This window comes from Dromaius novaehollandiae, chromosome 1, assembly GCF_036370855.1.
Source record: "Dromaius novaehollandiae isolate bDroNov1 chromosome 1, bDroNov1.hap1, whole genome shotgun sequence".
Classification (NCBI taxonomy): Eukaryota; Metazoa; Chordata; class Aves; order Casuariiformes; family Dromaiidae; genus Dromaius; species Dromaius novaehollandiae.
The window spans coordinates 73,575,706-73,602,275 of NC_088098.1; the positions used below are offsets into that span (position 1 = coordinate 73,575,706).

Sequence of the window (26,570 nt, forward strand, 5' to 3'; positions counted from 1 at the left end):
TATTTGACCAAGATGTACTCTGATGTTTAAGTTGTGTGTTTGTTTTGTACTGTCTTTCCAAGTGTTTATTTCTGATCCCTTCATTCCTGTCACTTACATGTTACCACATGGATTGCAGGTACCAGCATTTGCCAGGTTAGTTCAGCATCTGGTAAAGAGCCTTTCTCCATGTGCTCTCAAACCAACAGGGAATGAGTATGGGTTTTCTTTTCTGAAGACAAATGGATACAAATAGTAATTTTTAGTGAATGACTTTTCTTCCCATTAATACTATTACATGCAGATGCGGTACCACCTGGCATCTTGGTAGAAGGCATCCTCACTTGTTTGCTTTATTTGCTTAACAACCAGTGCATCCACATCACAGTTGTTTAAGAATTTCTCAAAGAATGAAAACACAATTACTTTGAAACTCTCTGAGCTGGGGAATTCCACTTTTATGCTGAATGCACAGGAGATGAGCACTGTCGTTCCAAGGAAACTGAATAATTTGCTGTGTTGCAGCATAGCTAGCCAGATGATTCTGTAAAGTGGTATTGAGAGTGTGAAAGGTTTCATATCCATTATATTGGAAGAGTAAAAACACACTTATTCCTTTTCAGGAAAAGGGGGAAAAGAGATCCTTATATCTGCCTGTGGCACTGCCTGTGTTATGTGATCTGTCTGTCTGGTGGTCTGTCCTGGGACCTGTCCTGTTTAACAGCTTTACCAATGACCTGGAAGGGGTGATGGAGGGTTTGCTCATACTTTGCAGATAACACCAACTGGGGGGATCAGTCAATACAGTTGAGGGCAGGGCTGCCCTCAGGAGACCTAGAGAAGCTGGAGGAGTGGGCCAAAAGGACCCTTGTGAAATTCAGCATGGACAGACGTGAAGTCCTGCAATTGGGAAGGGAGAAGCCCTTGCAGCGATACAGGCTGGGGACTGCCTGGCTGGCGGCAGCTCTGCTGAAAAGGTCCTGGGGGTCCAGATGGGCAGAGAGCCCAAGTGCAGGCCTGCAGTGTGCCGTCGCGGCAGTGAAGGCCAACCACATCCTGGGCTGTATGAACTGAAGCATGGCCTGCAGATTGAGGGACATGATTATCACTCAGCAAATACCTGTCTGTAACACTGTGTCCAGTTTTGGGCCTCTCAGTACAAGAAGGACATTACTGAACTGGAGCAAGTTCAGTGGAGGTGGCCACTAGGCTGGTTAGAGCTGGAGCACTTGTCCTGTGAGGAGGGGCTGAGGGAACAAGGCTCCTTCAGCCTTGGGCAGAGATGGCTTCAGGAGGCTAATAAGCAGCTGGCTGGTACCTGTTGAGGAGATTATTGAGAAGATGGAGCCAGGCTCTTCACAGGGATGCATGGTGGAGGATGAGAGACAGCAGGTATAAATTGAATCAAGAGAGGTTCAGACTGGGTGAAAGGAGAAACTTTTCCATGATGAGGACTGCCAAGCAGTGGAAGAGGCTGCCCAGAGAGGTGCAGTTTCCATCCCTGGAGGTTTTCAAGACGAGACAGAATGAAGCCCTGAGCAACGCGGTCTCATGTCAGAGCTGACCCTGCTTGTATGCTTCTTAAATAGTGCAAAGTCTGTGGTGTAAGTATTTATGAGCATGTGAATACAAGGGTGCATGGCAGAACGGTGATTTCTCATCAGGTCTTTTGACTGTTTTTGCACTAGGGTACTGAAAAGGGTACCATTTTTTTTTCTTTCTTTCTTTTTGTTTTTTATACGCTCTAAGCTTTTAGTGAGAAGAAAAGCACATGTTCCACTAAGGAACTACTCTGACCGCCTCGTTCTGTGAAGATAAGTCAGAAAGGTGGTGTAGTTAGAAAGAGCTCTTTTGGGATTGACCAGTAGCTGAGCTTTAAAGTCTTTAAGATACCTAGCTGCACTGGAACACTACCTTTTCAAGCACATATTGGTTTTATTAATGTAAAGCCTTTTAAAGAGACCATGGAAAACTAAAACTGCAAACTGTGGAAGACTTTGGTATGCTGACTAAAAAACAAATAATAATATAGCTGCAGGACTTCTTGACACTTGGTGAAATGTGAAATTATCTTGTACTTTGAACTTGGTTTGAGTTGATTGTTGAGCTGGCTGTTGTTTCATGACTGCATTTGGTTAGCCCTTGAGGGCTGTGGTTGGGACTGGACTGGAATGGCAGTTGGAGGCCTGGGATCTGCTCTTTTTGTGGTCTTGGGCAACTCAGAACATGGTAATGCCTAATTCTTATTTAAACAAGGTAAAATTAAGCATCTGAATATTTTTATGGCAGTCATTACTCTCACTGTGCCTTTCACTCTTGGACTTTTTACCTGACTGTGGGCTCTTTGAGTTGCAGACTTTCTTTTACCATGAGGTTGGTAACACTTACCTCTAAGGTGCTTGTCTTGGCAGGCTCCCTTGGTGCTGTAAGCAATGAGTAAAATAGTTTCCCAAATATGGCCGGTTTGGAAACCATTGAGAGAACTTCTTTGTATTGTGCAGAGTCTGCTTGTGTAGTGAGATATTTCAGTTCTTTTTCAATACACTGCTTTATTGCACTGGATGCAGATAGGAAACAAGAAAGGTAGAGATGGGCAAGAACATCTTTAGTATACAGTACTCAGAAAAATGTGTTGAGTGTTTAGGATGAAGTTCCCAGCCTGAAGCACTGCCTATCCCTTTGCTTGTCCTGGGTGTTGCGTTGAATTGAAAACCAGTCTTTACTAGGAAACCCTAAATATCAGTGCTGCAAATATATGAGGGTTTTTCCAGACTTTTTCTTGTCTGTCTTGGTGACATTTGTGCAACTCCAGCAATTAAGCACATGCACTGTTTGTGGTTTGCAGGATCATTTATCTCAGCTTATGCTTCCTGTAGAGTCATGCTGCAGGAGCAAAAATGTTGCTTTTGTTGACTTGCAAGTCATAGCTGTAGTCTCCTTTTCATCTGTGTGATGCTGGGTTGTTGAGCTCTGTCCTATCAGCTGGGAAAGAAAGTGCCCTTCTCTTACAGCTTGTGTTCGTCTGCCATCACTGCCTTCGGAAGTGAGTCTGTTACTCTGTACTTCTCTTGATGTGTTCAGAAGAACAAGCAACAAAAATATTTTCATGTTTGCACAGTAGACTGCTTTTGGTGGTTGTTATTTTTAGGTGCCTTCATAGAGGGAGCAAAGAATATGGGGAAAACAGTAAGCTGAAGCAGGTAAAACTGCTCAGACTGTTAGTTAACTCAGTGGGTTTCATTTAGGTGCCTACGAACAGTGTCATATCATGTGAAGGAGGTGGAGGGAAGTCTATGGAGGGTATGGAAACCAGCTCAGTTGGAGAAAGCATTACTGCGAGCGGCAGTGGTGACTTTTCTGATATCAAGTGTTGTACTTGATAAAGTTTGCACAGTTACATTTGTTTGTGGGATCAGAGATAAAGTTTATAGAAGGCAGTAAACTTAAGTGCTGTTTTCTCCCTGATTTCTGTGTGATGGAGAAAAACAAGGGTTGGACTATGGGCTATGAATTTCTGTTCCAGAGTAATGCTATTAGCTCTGCCTCTGTCCAGTTGTCTCTTCTTTGGGTAGTTTGCTTTGGCTGGACCCATCAAACATGAGCACCTTAAGTAATGAGCTGATTCTAATTTTTGGAGTTGCTTTTGATTAAAGAAGTCTTATTGGTGTACGACACTTATGGAAATCAACCTGCTTAGGTAGGGATCTCAGACCGAGTTCCTAGTCTGTGAACATGCTGTTCCCTACCTGCTTGTGTCCATCATCTTCCGTTATAAGAAGTGTCGGAGAATACTGAGAACTATATAGCAGCATACTGTGTTTCATGGAGAACGGATAGTAGTAAACTTAAAATGCCTTGCAGGTTTCCTAACGGAGGCAGATTCAGGCCAGAAGTCTCCTTCAATTCTTTCCTCTTCTCATCAGACTTTTTCTTTCCTTATGTTCTCATCAGGCAGGTTTGACTCCACATCCTTTTTCTAGATGGAAGTTTCCCTGCTGTTCACACACTGTGCTTAGGGAGACATAATTCTCCTCTATTGCTTCATGGGCGTTATTAAGAGGGATAGAGGTCCGGCTCCTGTTCCGGATCTGGGTCAAATGGATTGTCTGGGTCGTTTCCTGGGGAGTCCCGTCCACCCACCGCCCCCACCACCGTGTTGCTTGATGGAGGTGCTGTGGGGGCTGCGGGTGCCTCCGGTCCATGTGTTTTCTTCTTGCTATGCTCTTTCAGGGTCTGAAGCATGGTTCGCCATGGGGCTAAAAGTCCTGCCGCCGTCTTATCGTTTCTTGTTGCCGCGTCCCAGAGCTTAACTCCGATCGAGTCCCACGTACCGAGGCTATAAATCGTACTGGAATTCACCTCGGGACAGTTCGAGCATGCCCACATCAATAACATTTTGAGGTCTTGGGGGGGCATCTCTCTGCTGTGCTGTTTCAAAGTCTTTTGCATTACGTTTAGCACGGACCTATCTTGCGGCGAGATTCCGTTTCCCACGACTCCCATGCGTTCCTGGCCGCTTACCTCCATCCAGCAGTAGGTAACCTGTTGCGCGCAATGCCGCTTCCTTTCAGCGGCTCCCCTTCTGCTTCCATTCAGCAGCTCTTTGTTCAGCCGGGCTCCGCCACCGGTTCAGCTAACCGCTGCCTCTACAGCCCTGGACGAAGTCAGTCTTCGGTCCCTGTTCGGGCGCCATTTGTGGCGGTCTGATTCACGGAAAGGTTGAGGTCGTACGTTTTTCCCATTGTCAAGCAGGATTTGTGTCTAGAGGGAGGAGTGGAGTGCAGCTTTTCCTAGTTGCTTTTAGGATTCTTTCAGGATGCAGTTACTGCTTGTGATGTTTGAAGTCTCAGCCTGGCTTTTCACTCTCAAAAAATTCTGGGTATTGAAGCAGTCTGTTTACAAGCTCAGGACAACGCAAGGGCCAAAGTTATACACAGGTCACACCTTGGAGCACAGAAGCTGTATAGTTTTGGTTTGTATTGTGGTAGTGCTTAGGAGCCCAAGCAAGGGATAGGTGCTTTACAGAATTTTTTTCCTTAGAAATAAAATACACAATTGAGGGCTTGGGACCCTCTCTTTACCTGAAAGATTTTCCCATTTGTTAACAAGACTGTGCAAAAGCTAGTGCAAGAGACAAAAAAATGTGGGAGAAGACTCCCATGTCCTTGAAGTGAATGTGTGCAGTGTGTTTAACTTGCAGGATTTTGCTCCTAAGCAAGTGTTTGTTCCAGAGCTCTGGATTACATGCACGACCTAAGCGCGGAGGACTGAGCTGTAAGTCAGCATGCATCTGAGAATAATTAAATGTATAACAAGTAAGGAATCAGGTTTGCTGACCACTCACTGCTTGTCTGTGTGAAGGGGAGTGTTGTTCCATTTTTGGTAGGACAAAATGTCAGAAGTGTTTGCTGAGAAGTGCTTAAAAATATCAGGCATGAGGAAGGGCGATTAAAAAAAAAAAAGTGACATTTTCAAAGCTGGGGGATTGCTGCTGTGAGGTCAGTGCAGGGAGCGCGAAGCACAGCTGTTTGGGTCAGTATGTCTGCTCAGTGTTGTGCTGGGGGGGCTTTTTCCATCCTTGAAAACCTGACCTTCATGGCAGTACCTTCCCGAATGCTTTAAAACACCATTCTTGTCCACAATCTCATTTCTGCCTCCTTTCTTCAGCTAGCATTACTGTTTATGTGTCCACACAGTGAAAATTATCTTTATACTCCCTTTTTCCCCTTGTTTATCTGGTTAGTTTTCAGCCACACTGAAACCCCGCTCTGTGTCATGATGTGGCTTCCGCAAACGCTTGTGCCAGGAAAAAGGAAGGGGTGAGTGGCAGTGAGGGGCAGAGGGAAGTCTGGAATGCCCTTTTGCTGACTGTGGGGATACGTGCCCAATGAAAACAGCCACTACCTCTCGCTTAAGGCATTAATTAAAGAAACAGGGTCTTAAGGCATTAATTAAAGAAACAGGGTCTTACAGGAGAAAGATGAGTCCGAAGTCTGACTTTTAGCTCCGTGGCTTTCTGTATTCTCCTGCCAAACCTGCATCTAGCATTTCTCCCTTGCAGAACAGATTTCTAAGGATTCCTAGTGAAGCGTTTCCTAAATGGACATTGCACTGATCACATGAGCCAAACAGGATGGCACTAAAACAGGCAAGCAGCTTAATGCTGAGATGAGTTTCTGCTCTCGTCCTTTGGTAGCTGTTGATCTTGAATAGGATAAATATGGTTGCTAGAAAGAAGACCACAAAGTACACCTGCTTAAGCACAACGGCTCTGCTTGGCTTTTATCACTATTTATGACATGCAATTGCAGGTCAGCTCCTGCTCTGTCAATTGTTATCAGGGCCAGATTAATATCTTGGGGATATTTTAAGTTATTTCAGCAGTGTAACAGCAATGGTAATCAGTTCTGCTTTGTTGACTTTTGCTCTCCGTAGCCAATAGACCAAGGTAAGGTTACCCAGCACAGGTCATTGCTGGCTAAGGACAGGAGCCTCTTTCACTACCCGGCAGCACGCACCAGCGCTGGCATTCACAGGGCTGTGCAGTGAGCTGAAGCAGGGAATTGATCCAGCGGATAGCAGCTTGCTTTTTGTGGGACTGAGTTTTCTTGCTGGATTGAAGTGGGCCATGTAGCCATGGCTAAAGATCATCTGCTTAGTAACAACAAATTCCTTATTTACTTATCTGTTTTTGATGCAATGTTTTGTTGTCAGCATTAATGCCCTTGAAAACTGCTTTGGGTTGCTGTGGTCTCTCTATTGCTCTTCTTTTCCAAGCTATTTCTTCCCTTTTCCCCTTTCTGCCTGAACACACCCTTCCTCTTTTAAGTAAGGCTGGTACTTGTGTGGGGCTGGCCAGGACAGCTGTAGCAGGGTTTTACTAGTTGTCTCAGCACATCTTCAGGTTTCATCCACCAAAAATACAAACTTTTTTTTAACCAAAATAATAATAATAAAAACAACAAGAACCCTCAATAGAAAAATAAGAATTTGCATGGGAAAACCACTGAAAACAGTACTTTACCCTCCCCAAAAAACCCAAATCCCAGCTTTTGGTAAAAGTTTCTGACTGGCTAATATCAGATACCATGATATATATTGATTTACACATGCATGTGCATGCACACACACACCCCCCTATGACAAAAATAAAGGGAGATCTTTTACTCTCTCTGTCACTAGATAGACCACTAATCTTTGTAAGCTTAACACATCCAGCCAAGCCAGTGTAGCCTGCTCTTTGCAACTAAAACAAAAGGATTATTATAACTCTTTCCTAAAAGTTGTCCTTAGCTTTAAGGTCTTCCCATTTCTTTAAATGACAGAGTCTGGCTGTTGTGAGTGCCTTGTCTATCTACTGAGGCATACAAATAATTTTCTTTATTACTCTTGTTCTGTTTTGAATGCAGTTGTTTGATACAGTGCCTCTATGTGGATTTGATCAAATCTTTTTGCCTTTGATCTGCCAGGGATTACTAGTTTTCTATTATAATTAATGGAGGCTTTGTCTTTCTCCTGCAGTCTCTATCAAAAGATCTCAGAGGCTTTTGTAAATGTTAAGCAATTAGTAATGCAGTTGCAGACTGGTCAATTCTGTGTGTGGTCTGCCCCTAGAAAAGGGACAAAGAGTGTATCAGCATGCACTATATTTGGGGCTGGTTCAGAATTACTCAGTGTAACAGCTTTTATTGGAAAATGCCAGTTTTTGTAAAACTTGGTCTTCCGTATTCCTAGGAGACTTCCGGTTTTGAGGACTGCTTTTTGTGAAAGGGTTTTAGGTGTCAGGTAGAAATTCTGTGTGTGCATGGGTGTGTGTGTTGGTAGGTGCTAGACAGGCAAACAGAGAAACAGGGGAACAGATGGGTGCTGCAGGCTTTTTACCCTTCAGGGAACTGCTGCCAGCCTTCTGGTCTGAAACTTGCCCGCATGCGAAGTGGAAACTCCAGTAGATATTTAATCTTTTACGCAAGGGATGACTGCTTCATCAGGAGAAATTGCCTGGTGTAGACACCTCTTCTGACGTGTGAGAGGATGAGGGTTGTGTTCCTGATCTGAATGGGGTAGGAATGGACTTTAACTGGAACCTTCTGTTTCCCGAGTGATTTTCTGAATCAGTATGATAGGAGCTGTAAGCAGGTAAGGCACTATCTGAAGAAGTGCAGCTGATCTTGATTTTGTCCCCGTGAATATCAAGCAAACTTCTGAAACAGTAAAAAAAATTGGGAGCAGGCCAGGGGCTTCTCATGCAGTTCTAGTTCTGTAGTCATTACATGTTCCTCCTCAATGTGCTACTTGTACCAAAGAGGATGACAAGTTATTTGACCAAATCATCCATAATCAAGTCAAGGATAAAAAACCAGTCTGATAACTTCCAAAGTCAGGTTTTAATATGGAGATCAAAGTGCCTAATGTAAAAATTTTGATGAGGCAGTGCTGAGGATTCAGCTCAGCGCTTTTTGAATTCAGAAGAAAACCCTGTACCCAAAATCCTGTGATTAGCGTTATGACAGCTGCTGCTTTCTGTGGGGTGGGACTCAATCCTGCAGTCAGAAATAACTAGAGCTAAAATTAAATAGCATTTACCATCTGTTTTTGTAAGAAGCAGAGGCTTGTGGTCACTTTTTTTATAACAAGACAGTGAATGGTAAAGGCTTAAGTGGTGAACTGTGCTGTGTCCTTGATGAGTTCATGCTTTCTTAAAATTATACTGAAATTATTAAAGATGAATGTAGAAAAGATCTGATTGTTGAGGTCAGCTTGTTCTTTCTTATAAGTAGGAGAAAATAGGTTTTTCATTTGTTTGTTTTTTACTGTTCTCCTGCTGACTGTTGAGGTCCTTTCCTGGCTCGTGAGAAACCCCTGACAACCTTCCGTGCTTCCAGCTTTCTACAGCTCATTGCTCCTCTTCTGTGCAGTTTGCGTGTAACCCTGCGTAGAGGCAGCCTGCCTGGCTTACAGATGTGGCACTGTATAGCATGCGTGTATATGACCTGCTCATTATATTAATTTGTTTGAAAGGCCAGCATAGCTTCCAATGTGGCTACATCATGTCAACTGCCCATACTGCCAGGAGATTGTTGAAACATCAGAGGGCTGCCAGGAGCCCTTGCTGCTTTCCTGGGCGTCAGCAGAGAAATGACCTTTCACTTGAGATTTTAAATTTCTGCTTTAGGGAAATAGGGTTTTTGCTGAACGCCTTGGCCACTTGCCCATCCTTTGTTGTAGATGGATTTTGGTAGTGTTGACTGATGTGGTGCTCAAGCTGTTCGGAAGACTAATGTGGCCCCTTACCTGAGGCTCAGCTTAGAGAGGTGATCTCAATCCAGAAGGGGTAGAGGGCGGTAGCAGATGCCTGGGGGGGATGGAGTACCTAAAGCTGTCAGAGATCTTTCCAAGGCATCATTTTCTATGCTTGTAGTTACACCTGCCTTGTCCTGTATACGTTCACAGTTTAATCATTTAGACCATCTGCAAGTTTTGCCTTCAGGCTTAAACATTTTGCTGAGTCTCTGTAGTGGGTCAAGGTGGGAGCAAACGCTGTTTGTGGGCAGGAGAGCATCCCCCGCGTGCCAGCGGGAGCAGGCAAACCAGCCCGGGGCTAGATGTACAGGAAAGGTTCTGCTAGGGACCAGGCTGGATTAAGTGATTACTCCCCAGCCTGCGCTCAATTTCCTACCTGTTCTTGTCTTTCCTTACTGCAAGTTTCCGCTGACTGATCTGGGGAATGAAATTATCTGGCACTAGAGGAAGATGTTTTGCACAGATCTCATTTAGAGAGCAGGCAAACAATTACGGCAGCATTACTGTGGAAGATAATCCTTGTGGGCGAAGGGAAAAGGCAAAGAAGAGAGCCAGCCTACAAATGGGCAGGCGGAGAGCAGGCTAGGGTTAGTAATACCTCATGTGGGATGCACCATGACCGTAAGATGTTGTGCAAGTTCAGCTCTATTCTAGCAGTAACATGACCCCTTGCATGGGTGGCTTATTCCACGTAAGGATCTGGAATAAACCCTACACCAAAGCCACTGTTGCTGATACGAAGTCAGGGCTTGGTCAGGGGAGGTTGGGGTTTGCCAACCTAGTTATATCCATAATCTTTTTAAGTGTATTTGGGTTTGTGAAAGCGTGAGCTTGAAAGACCTCTTTATTGTGGCTTTACAGGCTTTTATTAAAACATTTATCAGGTTCCTTCCAGAAATGTACCTGTTGCTCCGTCCTGACTGATTTGTTTTCATTGTTGTCTCCATGAGCTGGTTTGTGGGTTCTGTTTTTTGTCCTGATGTTGTGGGTCAGCTTCCTTTTCCTGCTGTTGTTCCTCTGTCTGCTTAACAGTGATAAGTGAATATGGGGGCAGCGAGCAGGGAAAAAGCCCTCAGCGTTTGCTCAAACACGGCGTGAAGAGGTTCTGGAGTTCAGCAGGCATTGAGAAAACCCTGGCAAATGTATATGCCTGAGAGCAATTGCACAGGAGCTGTGGATGATTGTGAAAACATTTTGTCGTTTCCTTTCTATCTCATGGGACTGTTTTCAAGACCTATGGAGTGTATGTTTTTTAGTAAACCTCTGAAAAGCCACGGGAGGCCTAGCAGCACAGGGAAATGGAGGACGATGCAATAAGAACGTTTATGTTGAGGGGAATGTGCTTTTCTGCACTCTGATTGTTGCTTTGTGAACCTGCATGTTCTTCTGACAAGCTGCTGGGGTGGGAAAGCTGCCTGTGCTTTGGCCAGAGGCTGAAGATGACTTTCGCAGGGAACTCCTTGTAGAGAAAATGCTGCCTTTGAAATGCTTGTGTCTGTTCTTGCCCTTCAGCAGGCAGCAGCAGGCCAAGCGAGGCACTTACTGAGCTGCAGAAGAGATGGCGATAGGGACTCTTGGCTAGGGTCATCCTTGAATTTCCAGCTACCATGCAAAGTGCTTATTCCCTTTCCTGGCCCCCACCCCCACATAGCAGCTGGGAGACTCGCTTGCTGCCTCCTCTTATGTCACCGTGCCCAAATTAACATAGGTTTGGCTGTCTCCAAGCGTCGGTCCCTTGTCCAGTTGCCACTGCTCCTTGTGCACTTGGACCGCTGGCGCTGCTGGTCTGCGGATGTGTGCGACAGAGCTCTGCATGCTGAAGGGCCCAGAATGGCAGGGCTCCTATGTAAAAAGCGCAGAAAAGCAGGTACGAAAGCTTACATTTGCAGCAAGAGCATGTTACTTAGCTGTTGGCGTAGGCCATGGGGTTTCTGTAATGAGGGCTCGCTCTGGGCAGCAGGCTCAGGGAGGCTTCTGCTGAAGCAGCAGTGCTTTGCCTTTAGCAATTGGACAGTGTGTTTTTGATCCCGTGGAACTGGGCCAGCCATGTTGCACTTGCAGACCACGTGTAGGGGTCGTACATGGCTCTTTTTCTGATGAGGCACTGTTGAGGGAGGGGGCTTAATGCACAAATCCATATGAATGTTTTCTTTCAGTTTAGCAAATTGCTCAGAAACAAGGTGTTGGTGTTAGGAGGAGTGTGGAGATATTTTGATATTTTAAAAAATGAACGAATGTATCCTATTGATTGAACTTTAGGAAATGAAAACAGCTTAGCTGCATTTAAGAGTAGTCTGACTTAAAATGTGTGCAGTATCTTGTTTAGATGGCGTACACTGAACACAGTACTGTGCATTCACTGCCCCATGGTCCTTACCAGCTCTCTTCTGTGTCTGCAAAACATTCAGTACAGCAGTGCCCTGAACTTGCTGAACACTTGGCTCTCCCAGAGCGATACAAATGCTGTAATAATGAGAGGAGAGTAACGTTTAGGAGGAAGGCTGGTACTTTCAAAAGGAGCGCAGTTTAAATGCAATTTGGGCAACTGTAGTCCTAACAGTGTTTTAAATATCTTTACCTGTAATGTCCTTTTTCCACACAATTTTATTTGTGCCTTCTCATGACTGTATTCCTGCTGGCATCACAGTGCAAGAGCTGCTTGAGTGAGAAAGCTCTAATTGGCACCATGCAAATAGCCCTGGGCAAAGCATGCTGTGAGAGCTGGTTTGGTCTCTTGCATGAGGCCTCTTAGCTCCCTGGCTTTCATTTGGAGATTGTTCCGAAAAATAAGAACGAATGCAGAAAAGGGACAATTAAGAGTTTCTTTAAAAATGACATCGCTTCAGGAGGTTAAATCTCGGTCTGCAGACGCTATGTGCTATATACAATTGCAAATGCTCTTCTGTTCCCTGCCTGCAAAAGGTGCACAATACAGAAAGCAAGCTGTGCTGATACTGCCAGACCCTTTCCCGCAGGCTCTGTGCCGTATTAACTCTAACCAGCCACTCTGACGTGGTTCAGAAGACATAAAGTCTCAATCTGTGAGACTAGTGTTTGTTGTTTGCGTAAGAACAGCATTTCACAACTGAGGATTTTAGTCGTGTGTGAGATCATGCAGTAAATCTTGGACCTGCCATTAAGTGTGGTAATTTCCTTGAAGCATCTTTTCATGTATCTATGAGAGAGGGAGCGGGGATTGTAGTGTGCTGTTATTCCCCTTCCTCCTCCCAGGCAGCAGAATCTCTATATTCCCCCCCGCCTCTGCAGAGCGGGAGAGAAGGCAAGTGCTGACACAGGATTCGGTAACATTTGCACGCTGCCTACAGATGATTAGCCTGTGGCTTGATTTTTCCAACAGGAAGGGGGAATAATAATGACTGTTCTTGAAGGAAGTGCCTGTTGGGATGCTGTGACTCTTGGATGACTGTTCCTCCTTTTCTTACCCCCGAGCAGCTTGCCTTACAGATTTTCTGGTTATTCATCTGGAAATCCTTGCTTTTCTCCTGAAAGAGAATGGGACTCCCCCCCCCCCGGGGACGGAAATACCACAAATGCCACCACAAAAGACCTTAGCCCATGCTAATACAGCACTGTCACTGAACAGATGGGGGTTATTGCATTATCTTTGTATCTTCTGTTTCAAATGATAGTATTTCAATAAACTGACTTACAATAAGTAATTGTCTTCTGAGTTTAGAAAATGTAAAAGCATTATAGCATTGCTAGTGCTTTTCTTACTGTCAGGTTCTACATAGATACTAAACAATTACTCAGCAGTTTTCCTCAAATTCAGTTCCTCCCGTGTTGTGGGAGGTATGGAAGTATTTTAATACACATTCTACTGATACAGGGTATTTGACTTACTTCCCTAAATCAGAGTTGTAGGCTTGAAATAAGAGCTTGAAATCACAGATTCCAGATTTGTGTTCACCTGACCATGCTGTTCCTATTTTTTAGCCAGCAGCAGTGCTAGAATTAAATACATTTTCATCTTTATTTGGTAAGTCTCCCTAGGATTCTTTGAGACTTTTTAGTAAGGTCACTAGCAAACAGTAGTTGCTGGTGCCCTGTGGTTGGAAAAGATGGTGATCAGTGGTGGTGGAGCTGTTTCGGTTGTACAGTTTGCTGTCTGCTCTAGATCTGAGGCATCCTGCAAGAAGGGCTCACGCCCCTTCCTTCTGGAGAAACAAGTACTCTGAGGTTGCTCTTACCACAGAATTGAGTCTCTTGCAAAGTATTCTCATGTGGTAGTCTGGTGCCTTTAGTTTAATAAGGTATAAAAGGATGTTATATTGATATTATTTTCTGCTGCAGTTCCTAATTCCATTAACTCTGGGCCCATTTTCAAATGGGCCTACCAGATGTTTTCTTTCATTACGAATACCCTCTTCTACCTTACATATCTTGTAGACTTTGCATTTATTACACTCTTTCTACTTTTTCTTCTTTTTTAGTGAGCGACCTGCAAGAAGAGGGTAAAAATGCTATCAATGCACCGATGAACCCAAGCACTGTGGACATTCATCCAGAAGATACACTACTAGGTACAGTATTCATGCTACAGGCCTGGACTTACTGGGTATTAGTGAAGGTGCTCACTCTAGTCCTGTACCCATTGCTTTACTGTTGAATATAGATTGCTCAGCTGAAACCAAGAGAATTGAACATGGGCTGTTGCATGGCAGATGTTAAGTAGAAGGCTAAAAGGGAATTTAAAGAGCAGTGTGCCAACTGTGCTCTTAAACTAAGCAGATTATAGGAAAATTGAGTTGTCCAGTGAAGTGGCAGAGAACTTGAGTTCTTCTGTGGTTATCATGAAAGCAAATAAAAAGTGTGAAAAAATAGATGGCTGAATTTGTCTGCTTAGATTTACTTCATTACCATTAAACCATTATCTGAGTGCATCTCAGTCTTTGTTTATCTTCACAGATGTCCTTCTATGGTAAGGAAGTGGTATCTTCTCCATATATAAATAGGGAACTGAGATGCAAAAGGACCAACCCACAGCAAGTCTGTAGCAGAAATGTGTGATGTGGTTCCTAGGCTCTCTTGGAACCCTTAAACCACCTCATCTCACCATGCATACTACAGTGCTGTTAACTAATGGATGCCATATTCTGCCTTTGGTTATTGCTGCCACTTCGCAAATTGACTATACAGCAAAATGGGATCTGATACTGAATGAACAGATCAGTGTTTAGGCTGGGGAAACAGCAATTAAATGTTATGAGGACAGAAATTTGTAAGGCAATGAACGCTTTATAGAAAGGAGGTAAATTTTCAAATTTCTGTTCCCCCCCCCACCCCCCGTGTATCAGATCTCGTTCAGGGTTTCAGTTTGCAGGGTTTTGGGTGTGTATTGGGTGTGACTTCCTTACAGCTAGACTGCTTGACTCGTCCCAGGGAGCAATGAGGAACTAAAGGAAAGGGGGAAAAAAAAAAAAAAGGAAAAAAAAGGAGAAGAAGAATTCATGTTTCTTCCTAGATTCGTGGAAATTTGTGAACTGTGTTCAGATAGCAGAGACTTATTTTTTATGCAGATAAAAGACCCTGCAAAATACCGAATCCAAATGTCTGGGAGAAGTGTAACACAACCCAGTTGTACTGTATAGTCTGTCTTGTATCTGTGATGTGTGAATCTAATGTTTCCCATCTGACAGCAGTGACGTCTAGCACTGTAATAGCAAGTCAATGTAGTTTGGTCATTGCGCAGATTTTAAAGGGTTCCTCTATGCCCAGTGACTATAGCACCCATGGTCACATCAAAACCCATCCTTTGTTGTCCTGCTGGAAGGAATGTCAACATCCATCAATACGGTACCCCCAAGAAATGTTTAATGTAATTTGAAAGCCGCAAATGGTATAACTGCATCGGTGCAGCAATCCACCTGAGTTTAATTAGCTTTCTGAGAAGTGGGTTCAAGCAGAGTGCTGCAGTGTGGCTATGATACTTTCAGGACTGAAGCTGGTGCCCTCAGTTCAGCAGAATTAGGGTTACCAGCACATTCACACATTGCTTTGGTATTTGAACATGGTAGTGCTTTTGGGGAAGGATAAATGTGTCTGGCTTCCATTCATGTGTATTCAAGAGAAACACGAGCAGGCTGGGATAACTAAGTGAACTGCATGGGATACAATGACTTTATCAGGATTCAAAGATTTCTTCCACATAAAGCTCAGGCAAGCAAATACTTGTATGAGATCTCATTTCTGTGGGAGATTGGCCATTGACTTCAAATAAACATCATTTCCCTGTTGTCTGTCTAGACTCTTGGCTAAAGATAAATCCATGGTTTCTGCAAATGCTTATTTTAGCTGAGGAGAAGTGGATCTCCTCATAAAGCTGTGACACTATCACCTATTGTGTTCCTGTTGTATAGTAGCCAGGGTGTGCTCTCCGCTTAAAGGAACTAACTTAGGTCACAGCTATCACAGATCTAACTTAGATCACAGCTATCACTTGGCTACTGAAGGAACTAAAATGAAGGGTACAGGGAGAGGCCCAGCCCTTGAAAGCAAGCACCAGAATTTAAAATACCAGACTTGCTTCAGCTGCTTCCTAAATATTGCCATCCTTATCTATGGTAAAATTTAAACACGCATTTGATGCGTGGCATCCAAGTGCGCTGTTACGGTAAAGACAATCTTGCCAAAAATTGTTTCGTTGTTAACCTTACTGAGCTAAAGTTTGCTACTTCTGTATCAAATCATCCCTTGTAATAATTAATCTTTACATTCATGCCTCTTGTGGTTGTCCTGCCTGCCATTGGAGAGCATTTCTCATGTCTTTCTATCCCACAGCAGCAGAAGAAATAGAGGACTGTACCCTGAGAAATCTACTTTGTGTCCTTCCCCCATGCCCACATACAAATGATGTAAATTGGGCTCATTTTCACTCTGAGTTAACTGCAGGTTAAGCAATCCATGCCCTCTGGGCAGCATACTTGTGACCCTGCGACGTGCTGAGTTTCAGGGAACAGGAGAATAGAGGCACAAACCATCACCCCAAGTCTCAGCTGTTGCACAGAGTGTAGTGCCATAAGCTTGCTAGACTCCTCAAGATGGTGTAATTTGGGAAGGCTGGTTTCAAATGCTAATTAAATACAAATTGAAGGCAGGGAAAATTAATCGAGTGCAGTTTTTGGCATGGTAATATTAATGTGCACCACTTAGTATTGAGGACGGTGGTTTTCCCTGTGTATTCTGCATACAGAGAGTCTGAGCTGAGGAAGGTCAGTGGAGACAATCTTATTTTAGGGAAGTTAGAGCTGTGTAATCTCTCTGTGCGTCTCTGGAAAAAAATACCTAATGCTTTGATCACTGGATATTCCCTTGCTAGGATGATGACTAGGCACGGTCATTTCTTAATCAGCTGCTAGCCACTTCATGAATAATTATTGTTGCATTATTCTCAGCAGTGTACATTTGAGGTGGATCTAATTAAAGTTTCCCATTTTACTTGGACAGAGGAAAATGAGGAACGCACCATGATTGATCCTAACTCAAAGGAAGACCCCAAGTTCAAAGAACTGATCAAGGTAGGAAATCAGTATTTTATCCATCTTAAAATCTTTAAATAGTGAGCCAGAGTCATTTACAAGCTGGTTACCAAGAGTACAGTTGAGGAGTAACAGCTCATTACTGAAGTATATCTGTGAAAACCGAGGTCACCAACATGGATGGTATTGATAAGGCAAAAAGCAATAACGAAAGAAACAAGAAAAGGCTGAAGGATGTCAGAGTGCCTGTGGTAGTTACAGAGTGAAGCTCCATGATCCATTTATATCTTTGTGATTATCAAAGTGAGGATCAGTGCTTAGCTTGAATCTAGCTGCACACATATTCTTCTCAATGACACACAAACCTGGACTCCCTGTCACGATGAGAACAGGGAAGGAGTCTTGGAAAGCAACAGTGAGATTTCAGGGAAGGAAAGAGTAGGACTGAAATAAGCAAGGGCGTGGTAGAGGAGAATTAGGGGGAGACCTCTGACATTATAGGAAGGTGGGAAATGAGATTCTTCTTGCCCTATGTTCTGTTGTTGCTTAAAAAAAGAAGAAAAAAGGGCACTCCCAGTCATGAGAATTTTTCTGCAAGTAGACACACGCTTATCTGCCCTCAGCTCTCATATCGAATGGCATCCTGGTCTTTTAGAGCGTGGACAGAGACCACCAGAAGAGTAAGTTGATGCTGATCGACTGCCCTAGCCAGTCATATGCACTTCCAGCCTATTGTGTATGTCAAGGAAAAGGTTAGGTTAACCGGTGGTTTGCTACCTCCCAAGAACTTGCTAACTCATGACTTGGTAATTCAGTTGCTCACAGGTTCTTAAACACGAGTTTGTGCTGATTATCTTCCACACAATTCTCATTGTTTTTACTGTGACAGTGGATAACTTGGCATTTGTAAAAAGAGCCTGTGCTCTTTTTGAGCTACTCTAAGTTATTCGTCTTGATGGCTTCTTGGAGCAGAATGTTCAGTGGGCATTTCAGTCCTGTTGGTCAGGATGTGGAAAGCAGATGTGTTTGTTTTGTTTTCAGTGCCTCTGCCTCCCATGTTTCATTTTCTTTGATTATCCTTTTGTTCCGGTGTGGCTGGGAGGTTGAAAGTCCCTAGTTTACCTGCATGCTAGGAAATGGGCCAGATTGTCTATATTATCACTGCAGACATCTGCCCAAGGTGTGAGGGATGATGGTGTTCCCAGCTGCGCTGACATGAGGTATGGCTTTGGGCATGAGGAGTGCTCACAGTTTGTGCTGTGTATGATGAAGGGTTTGATCCTGAGAGACTAGTATTTAGGAGAACCATTTCTATGTGATTAAGTGGTTGAGGTTAACATAGTGAAAGCTTGAGCAGGAAGAGAAGTGCTGGCAGTTCTGAATAAATACAACCTCTTTCCAAAAAGCTTTTGTGCTTGTCTTTTACTTCCTGCTACATTTCCTTTGGATGAAGAGTTTAAAAAAAATTGTTTTTGTTAGAAACCACAAAGTAGCTATGGTTAGGTGGGTCCGAAAACTTTGGATGATGTATACCCACTCCAAGTAGGCGGGTGGGGTGCTGCACATTCCTTTCAGGAAACCTTGTGCCCCATGTGTACGAACATACGCTTCACAGAACACCTCAGCAAACTCTTCACTTGGTGTATCTTGAAAATAAGCCCACCAATCTGTTATTAACACTGCAGTAGTATGGTTAGGATTACAAAACCACATCAAACCCAGTTTAGCAGGGAGCTGTGCTCAAGTTTCTTTGTTGTTATAATTCACCTCGAATATATCGTGGTTTTAAATTAGGTGAATTGCACATTCTTTTTTTGTTAATACCCAAATCTTTTAATTCTCTCAAAAGATATAGCGGTCTCGCGCCACTCTTTCAAAACATACGGTGGTTTCTTTGCTAGTGGAGCAGAGATATTACCATGAATAATTCAGCTGAACTAGAGTGGTTGCAGTGAAGGAACCCAGTGCACTACCTGACGTAGGAGAGACGTGATACAGAGATTGCATTTGCTTTGTTGAAGTAAATTGGAATTTTGCTGTTGAATTTATTATGAGTTGGAGAGTCTTCCAGGGATATTATACTCTAGCAGGGTTATATTTTTTTGGTTTAAAACCCTGAAAACCTTTGGAAGGAATGAAAATCAGACATAGAGCAACACCAGTCTGAGTGCTTACGCTTCATTGCAGAATCAGGCTCTAGTTCCCTCTGCCAGTTCACACTTGTGCGAAGTGAGAGTAATGTATTACCAATTAGACTGGAGCAGCCGATGCAAGAAATAACGTCTAATTGGGAATTATTTCCTCAGAGTCATTGTCCAAGGAGAGAGATATGTCCTGTAGAGTGCCTACTTGAAAATGATCTAATTTAGGTAATTGCTAAACATTTGCATACCTCTCATCATCAGGTGAGAGTTTTTAGAGATTTAGCAAGAGAGACATTTAACATTATGTTGGTGTGAATCTGTAAACCAGGGATGGGTTTGAATTATGTTGGCAAAAATACTTTATGCCATGGAATTTGGATAACTCAAAAAAAGCGATTTATTCCTTGTTTTGTGTTCTTCAGTGGCTAATTGACTTTTCTGAGAGCCTCAGTGCTGGAAGAAAATTGGCCATGTTAAGTGCTCTGCAGTGGCAGCCAGAAGAAAGGTCTGCCTGCTCCAAAGAGCTTGAAATCAAAGGTCTTCATGGTCTAGCAAGGAGTGAGGAGTGGAATAGATTGAGGTTTTTATAGTTCACAGTGGTTCTGTGTTTTGTCCCCTCAAGGATTAATGTGTCAATAGCAGCGATAGTGTCTGCTGCCTTTTAAAATTTGGCAGTGTAGCTTAGTTTCACTGGTGCCAGGCCAAATCTCTTTCAGCGCCAGAGGTAGAAGTGCCAACGGTTTGCCGGCACTGATTTTGAGCGTTTCTGTTCTCCTGTCAGTCACGTGCAGTCAGAGTAAATGGAAACACAGAAAAAGGAAGCAAAGATATCTGTTGCTGACATTGTTTTAATCTCTCTTTGTCTCCACAAAATATTGTTTTAATTTCTGTTACTCTGATGCCAGAGGAATTATATGCATAGTGGATTGATCAGTGCAAGCTTTTGTGAGTGTTTGGAAGTGATTAGGGCAGGGCTGTTGTAGTTCTGAAAAAACGGACCATATAACGTTGTGGCAATGCAGAAAGACCAGGAAAAAAAAAAGAAACCATTTCTTAGTCTTGCTAAAGCAAATACACAGTGAATCCCCCTCATTGAAGGCCGCTCAGTTGGGGATGCTGAAATAGATGCTTTAAATGTTATTGCACATATGAAAATGATCATGAACTAGAACTTTGACTTAAAAAGTGTTGTTTATCATCATCGATGGTATTCTAAAAATAGTTCACCACAATTTGCCAATGTTAAGTGATGTGTTCGGGTAAGTTCCCTTTATGGTCAGCAGCCTTTTATTTTCTTTTTTCCCCACTGCATTTGGCTTGTATGTAATCAAATACAGTTTGGTACATGGCTGAAGAGATATTTCTAAGACAAGCAGTGTGAAATTTGCTAGAGGACCTAAAGCTGAAAATTCAGATCAGAGAATGAGAGATGAATTGCATTTTATCTGTATCTATATCCAAACATGTATACACACACACACACACACACACACACACACAGAAAATAATTAATTTACAAAATCTGTTTCTGGTATCTGAAATGTTTGAGCTTCTTTTATTCATTGTCTGATACTTGCCAAATGACAAGTGCACAACTAAAAATAAGCATTTGAATTCAAGCTTGGGATATTTTGTGATTGAACATGAGGTGGCCTGGATTACCTTGTTTGTTCTTGTTTGCTTCAGTTATTGGTGATGGTTAAAATCCAGTTTCTAGTCTATATATCATTGTGAATCTGTTTAAGATTCAGTTTTCATTAATATCTTCTAAAATTCCTTAGTTTATGCATGTTACTAATTCTAAAGAGTACTTGGGGGTTCTTCTAGCTCTCTTTTGAATACTTTCATAAATCAGGAGGCCGATATATTTGTGCGCTCCATGTTGTTCGTAGTTGTTTCTTTGTGTTGTTTCTTTCTTGCATGTAATAAAGGAATTTTTTTTCCTTCTGGTATTTTTTTTTCCTGGACCAATTTAATGGCTTGTTTAGATTCACCGTGGTGAAGAGAAAACCAAAATGAAGCTGTAAAATTGTGTGTCCTTTCGGTAAGGTTTCATGTGTGACCAAATGACACCTTGGTTCTTAAATGCTCTATGTCTGCTTTTAAAAAACAAAAAATCTTTTTGCTTGCAGGCTGGCAAAGCTTTGTGCTTAGTCAAAAGTTTCCAGGCCTGAATATGATTTTTCTATATGAATTTCCATGTTCAACCCTGAAGTCAGTAAAGTTTTCAGACCTTTGAGTTTTGCTTCCTGATTCTCCCAGCTCTCAGAGGGAGCAAAGGATCATTAAAATCAGAGTTTTCTTTCTTTATTGTTTTTGGTGACTGGGTTTCCTGTTTTCCCATTGTGCCAGATGCACTCCTGTATTTTGTCTTGTTTTTCATTTTGTTCGTTACTATGCAGCAGTGATCATGGGGTCCTTATGCTGTTGAACTCTGCAGATTAACTCTGAAAGTGCCTCATTGCCATGGAAGCAGTCAGCCTGCAAAACAGAAGTGCTTCACAGAGCTGGTGTAGTTTGATGCAAAACCCATCTTGCATGAACTGAAAAACAAATGAGCCAGGCAGACTCATTTTTCCTTTTAGATTTCTAGCACCATTTTATTTCAGCTGCCACCCTCATGGCAAATTTCAGTTTTCAGTCCAGTATTTAGTAATGGAACATGGCTCATTGAATCAGGCATGCTCGTTTGCCCTAAAAATGGTATTATAAATACACATCAATTTAAAGCACTGCTGGAAATTTTATAACTACAAACACGTGCGTCTGAGTGTTTGATGAAATTCAGGGATTTTTTTCCTATGAATGTGGATGTTCACGAAGGGCAGGCATGGTATTGAGGACATGGGGATATTATAGTAAAGTTTTAAAATGAGTACTTATTCCCCAACCTATAGAAGACTTTATAGAGAAGTGGCTTTCTGTAAAGTTATGATCCAGCAAGGTACCATAACAAACAATGTGAGTCTCCAAGAGCTGAACAAGAATACAGGCCGTGGACGCATTGGAGGTGTTTGCTGGATGTGGGATCATTAGGGGCATGTGGGACCTTGTGCTGGCTTTGCTGGCTCTGGTGCAGGAGGAGAGGCAGGGTGGTGGGGCTTGCGCTGGGAGGAAGGGTGCTGCGAGAAAGTTCTTCCTCACTCCTGCAGGCTGTCTCTTGCACCCTTTACTTTATGCACCAAACATTGCCCTGACTTAAAAGTTAGCATTGAATTGCAGGTGTGTAAAATGCAGGCACAGAAGTGAAGGAATGGGGTAGAGAAGTGTGTGATTTGACAGGTCCAAATTAAGCATATTTTCATGCATGGGAACAAAACTCTGGCTTCAATTTATGTCTGCTTCCCACCAAGTCTCTGTGCCTGCATCAAGCTATTTAACTTTTTAGACACTGAGGTTTTTGAATATTTTGTGCTTCTGTCTTTGCGTAAAGGAGCAACTATGAAGAACCAGAGCTGACTTTCCATGACAAAAGAGTCAGAAATTATTTCTGTGTGTTAGTCATTCAAATAAGCCCAAATGGTGTTGCTTTGCTCCCTTTGCAAAAGTTAAATTAAAAAGGGATGTTGGCTCCTACATTAAAAAGCTACTTTCAGGTTTTTATTTATAATCCATTGGCATTTTCTAGATTCCAGCTTCAATACCATTCAGCACTGGAAAGAGGAAATAAAATGTTAATTACAGGTTTCAAAAGACTTTAGTATTCTGAGTCTTCCTTTAACAAAGCTACTGAGCCCTTATGGAAATTTGGCTGCTTCATATAAGGACTGAAATGGGATCTAATTTCAAATGATAGTTTCAGCTGAACTTGAGATGTTTGCTGAAAGTCTTCACTGTAAATCTCATGGATGACTCAAATCTTCTATGGCTTTGATTTCTTCAGTTCTTCTCTATTGATGTCTATGTGGATCAGGCTCATATCATTTGGGAACTGCACAGTCACCTTACTGACAGGCTACAAAAATCTGTTTGTAGGTGATCTGGGACAGGAAAGTATCTAATTATTGAGGAGCTGCTTTTCTGTAGCATTGGTGAATAGTCTTCAAGACCAAAGATGGTATCCCTCTTCCTGCTGTCTTTCAGCTGTGGCAGTCCTTTACTAGCTTAAAAACTCACTGTAACATCTCCCTCCAGCCCTTTCCCATAAATGTCCCTCTATCCCCTGAAAAAAACTGAAAAGAAACAAGAGCAGCTAGGGACTTTTTTCTCTAAATGTGGTCATGGCTTCCCACCTGCAGAGTAGAGCCTTGCCAACTGTTTTATTGATGCTGCATCTTCTCCTACATAGCCTTTGCTGGCTGTAATTTCTGACAAGCTAATTTTGGTTGGTGGTTTCAAAGGAAACCAAGGGGTTTGGCACCCTTTTCCTGATGGTAGCCAACATGCTATGATCCTTGAACAATCTCAAGGAGAAGGACCAAGTAGGGAGAGTTAACCTGATCCAGAGATTGCTGAAGAGGCGCCCTGAGAACTGCTAGAGCATGAAATGCAGGCAGAGCAGTTCTCTTGACGTTTTCCTCTCTCCTTGTATTTGATATATATCAGGCACGGGACGCAGGAGCAAGATTGTTTCCAGGGCATGTTGGAGCAGGTGCTGGGAGACAGGCTATTCACTATTTCTCCATTGACCACAGGCTGAAGTAGGAGGAGGACCGTTGCTGCCATGGCAGGGTGCTGCAGTACCCCTCTCAATCCAGGACCCCAAATGCTAGGGCAGCTGGTGGATCTGCGGGCCATGTCTGTCCTGGGCTGCTGGAGCAGGGGAGGTACAATCAGCAACTTGTTGGCAGTGCAAACGGGGAAGGAGCCGCAGCAGGGGAGCATGAGGCAGGAGAAGGAGGGAGAGAAACCGGATGACTCTCCTTTGTAAGAAGTGATATGAGACGGATGTGAAAGAGAGAGAGAGTGTGGGGGTTTGCTGTTTGCTGTATGTGTTGAGGTAGTGGTAGCTGTAACCACACAGAGGAGGCCCTCAGATAGAGGGAATGGTCCAACTGATGGACACAGTTTCTGTAAGGTCACAAAGGAGAAGTTGGGTGATTGAAGTGGTACAGAGCACATCCTCAGGTCTCTACATCTGTTTTTGGACATCATCTTTCCTTTCTGTTTCCCTCCTCTAGAGGAGAACACTTTCGATGTTTTGCTGATATTGCCTTGTGAATAATTTGTCAAAAAAGCTTTGTCCTGAAAGGAAGCTCTTTAAAGAAGTCATTTTTATTATTGAGATTTTTCTTCCCTCAAGGCAGTTTAGAAGGAAAAAACAATTTACATGTGCATGCATTGGATCTGATCTTTGCTCTCCCCAAATTGACTGGTTGCCATTATCTCCCAGGTAAAATTTGCCACTCGTATGCCATTTTTAGAGCTGAGTTTTAACCCTGCTTGTTTTTGGAGTGCTTTGGAGGTACTGGAGATACAGATTAGAGGTACATGAAGCATGAACATTCCATTTTTGAACTGTAAACTTCATTGTGGACATTAAGCCTAGCAAAACTTTCTTGAGGTTGGTAGATTCAATGAAGCTGGGTAGCTAGGCAGAGTTAGTTAAATATCCTTGTGAACAGCATATTTAAGTGTTCATGTTTCCTACAATTGCCAGGGCATGTGTTTTCCAGTGGAAGGCTGTCTGTATTTTGGTTTTGTTTCATAATTTCTTCAATACTAAAGAAAAAAAAAGTTCTTTGCTGTCGTGACTGCCAAGTGGAAGTAGAAATATGAGGTGTAAGCAGGAAGTGAATCTAAAGAATCCACAATTTTATGTGAAGTAAATTAAAAACCTTACCATTTTTAATTCACGCTCGTTACGTCTGGTGGCTCTAGTTAATGAATTTTGCATGTCGCTGATTGGCAATTCTATACTCCCCTTTTATAATCCGGGCTTTAGCAGGAGAACATTAAATCTCTTCCCACAGAGCTATATTATTTTTGCAGAAGTCCTTTAATTTTCCAATTATTAAATTGGGGGAAAATGCTACTGCCAACTTCAAACAGTCAATGCTGTTTTTCCTGTAACTGTTTGGAAATTATTATCTTTGGCACCTGGAAAACGTAAGTCAGTTTGTTTTCTTTTTAAAGATTCTTTATGCTCACTCCTCTTTTGCAGGCGACTGAATGATTTTTATAATTATGGTAATCAGCATATGGGGACTATCATATATGTTGTGGAATGGCTGTTAGGCCCGATTGACCAAAAGTTTAATTCCAGACTCCTCTGTTTTGTAATAGCTATAACACGAAATGCCTCATCTTATTGGTGAATGACAGGGATTCACCTAGTGGATCTGTTTAGCTCATGTCAATAGGAACAGATACTCTTTCCTCTCTGAAATACTTCTTTTCTGGCCCACCATTCAGTGTCTGTGCAGGATAGAGATTCATGGAGGGAGCACAGGGAGTCTCTATGGCTGATTCCACGTCAGCTAAGGTTCATGGGACTGTTGTCCTCTGCTTGTAAGTCTGCTGATCACATAAAGCAGGTAAGACATGATATTTGGGACCTGGAGTAAATAGATACTAGCAAAGAATGTTGTTGCAGAGCCACTAGTTGCTACTTGCTTTAGAATTGGTGCAACCAAGAAACATTTTAATGAGGAAAAATAGAGGGCACTTTATAAACTTCATCTCTTCCAAGACCTGAATTAAAAGTAACAAAAGCAGAAGTATCTTTTCACCATTATTTTTCTGTGATTTGGAAATACATAAATATCTTAAGCCTTGCTCTGTTCTCTGTTCCTGATTATTGCCTGAGATGGAAGGAATGTATTTTGGTGAGTTTTAGACAGTTGTCTCCCATTTCTGTACTTCCAGGTTCTAATTGACTGGATAAATGATGTGCTGGTGGAGGAGAGAATCATTGTCAAACAGCTTGAAGAAGACCTTTATGATGGGCAGGTGCTGCAGAAGCTGCTAGGTGAGTTCACACGAGAGAAGAAGGCCACAAGGACTGGAAGGCACCCAAAATTAATCCACTTCAAAGCTGCAGATGGCAGCAAGTCTGTGCAGTAACTCACCAGCTCACCAGAGGTGCAGATTGTTTTGCTGGTAGCTACAGTGTCATCTTCTCCCTCTGTTTTCAGGAAGTGTTTTGAAAGGGGAGGAAATCAAGATAATCTTTAGGTATCTGATTCATGGGCTAAGAAGAGCCAGGCAACTGTAGCACGTGGAAGAGAAAAGGTGAAGAGATGAATGTTTGTGATGGGGGGGGGATCAAGCAGAAGCTATATGGTCCAAAATTTTGTCTTTGCAGTTCACTCCTGAAAGCTTTTGGGATGAGAACATTTTTGAGATCATAATAGAGTTATTTTTAGAAAAAATTTTGACAAACAGAGTACATGACAGCAGGCACTCCTAATGTGCTCTTATGCATGTAGGAAGGAATGATGCATGAAGGATTATACTCAGTTAAGCAGGCATGATTTGGCAACCGCCTTGCCTTTGCAATCTAGCGTTTGCTCAAGAAGCTCAATGGAAAAAACTTCTAATGATGATACAGTGTTTCATGGGGTACTTCTAGCACACAAAGAACCTTTAAGCTCCAAGTGCTATGGTAAGTACACTCCAGTTGTCTCTTGAGAGACAGATAAGTAAAATGAAAGCAATCCATCCATGATATGTTTTCAAGAGGGGGCTGGGATATGGGCTCTATGTG

General features: G+C 42.7%; 1 protein-coding gene across 3 annotated transcripts in view; it reads left to right on the forward strand.

The window, feature by feature from the left end:
- PARVB (parvin beta) overlaps positions 1–26,570 on the forward strand; it is a 65,901-nt gene that overhangs the window by 11,509 nt on the left and 27,822 nt on the right. For 2 of the 3 annotated variants that reach the window (XM_026114074.2, XM_026114075.2), the window contains exons 2-4: positions 13,734–13,823; positions 16,747–16,817; positions 25,730–25,832. In XM_026114074.2, coding sequence (XP_025969859.1) covers positions 13,734–13,823; positions 16,747–16,817; positions 25,730–25,832 — 264 coding nt within the window. Of the gene's footprint in view, positions 1–2,902; positions 3,023–13,733; positions 13,824–16,746; positions 16,818–25,729; positions 25,833–26,570 lie in introns of those variants that run through there. The other variant, XM_064516790.1, reaches the window with a different exon arrangement.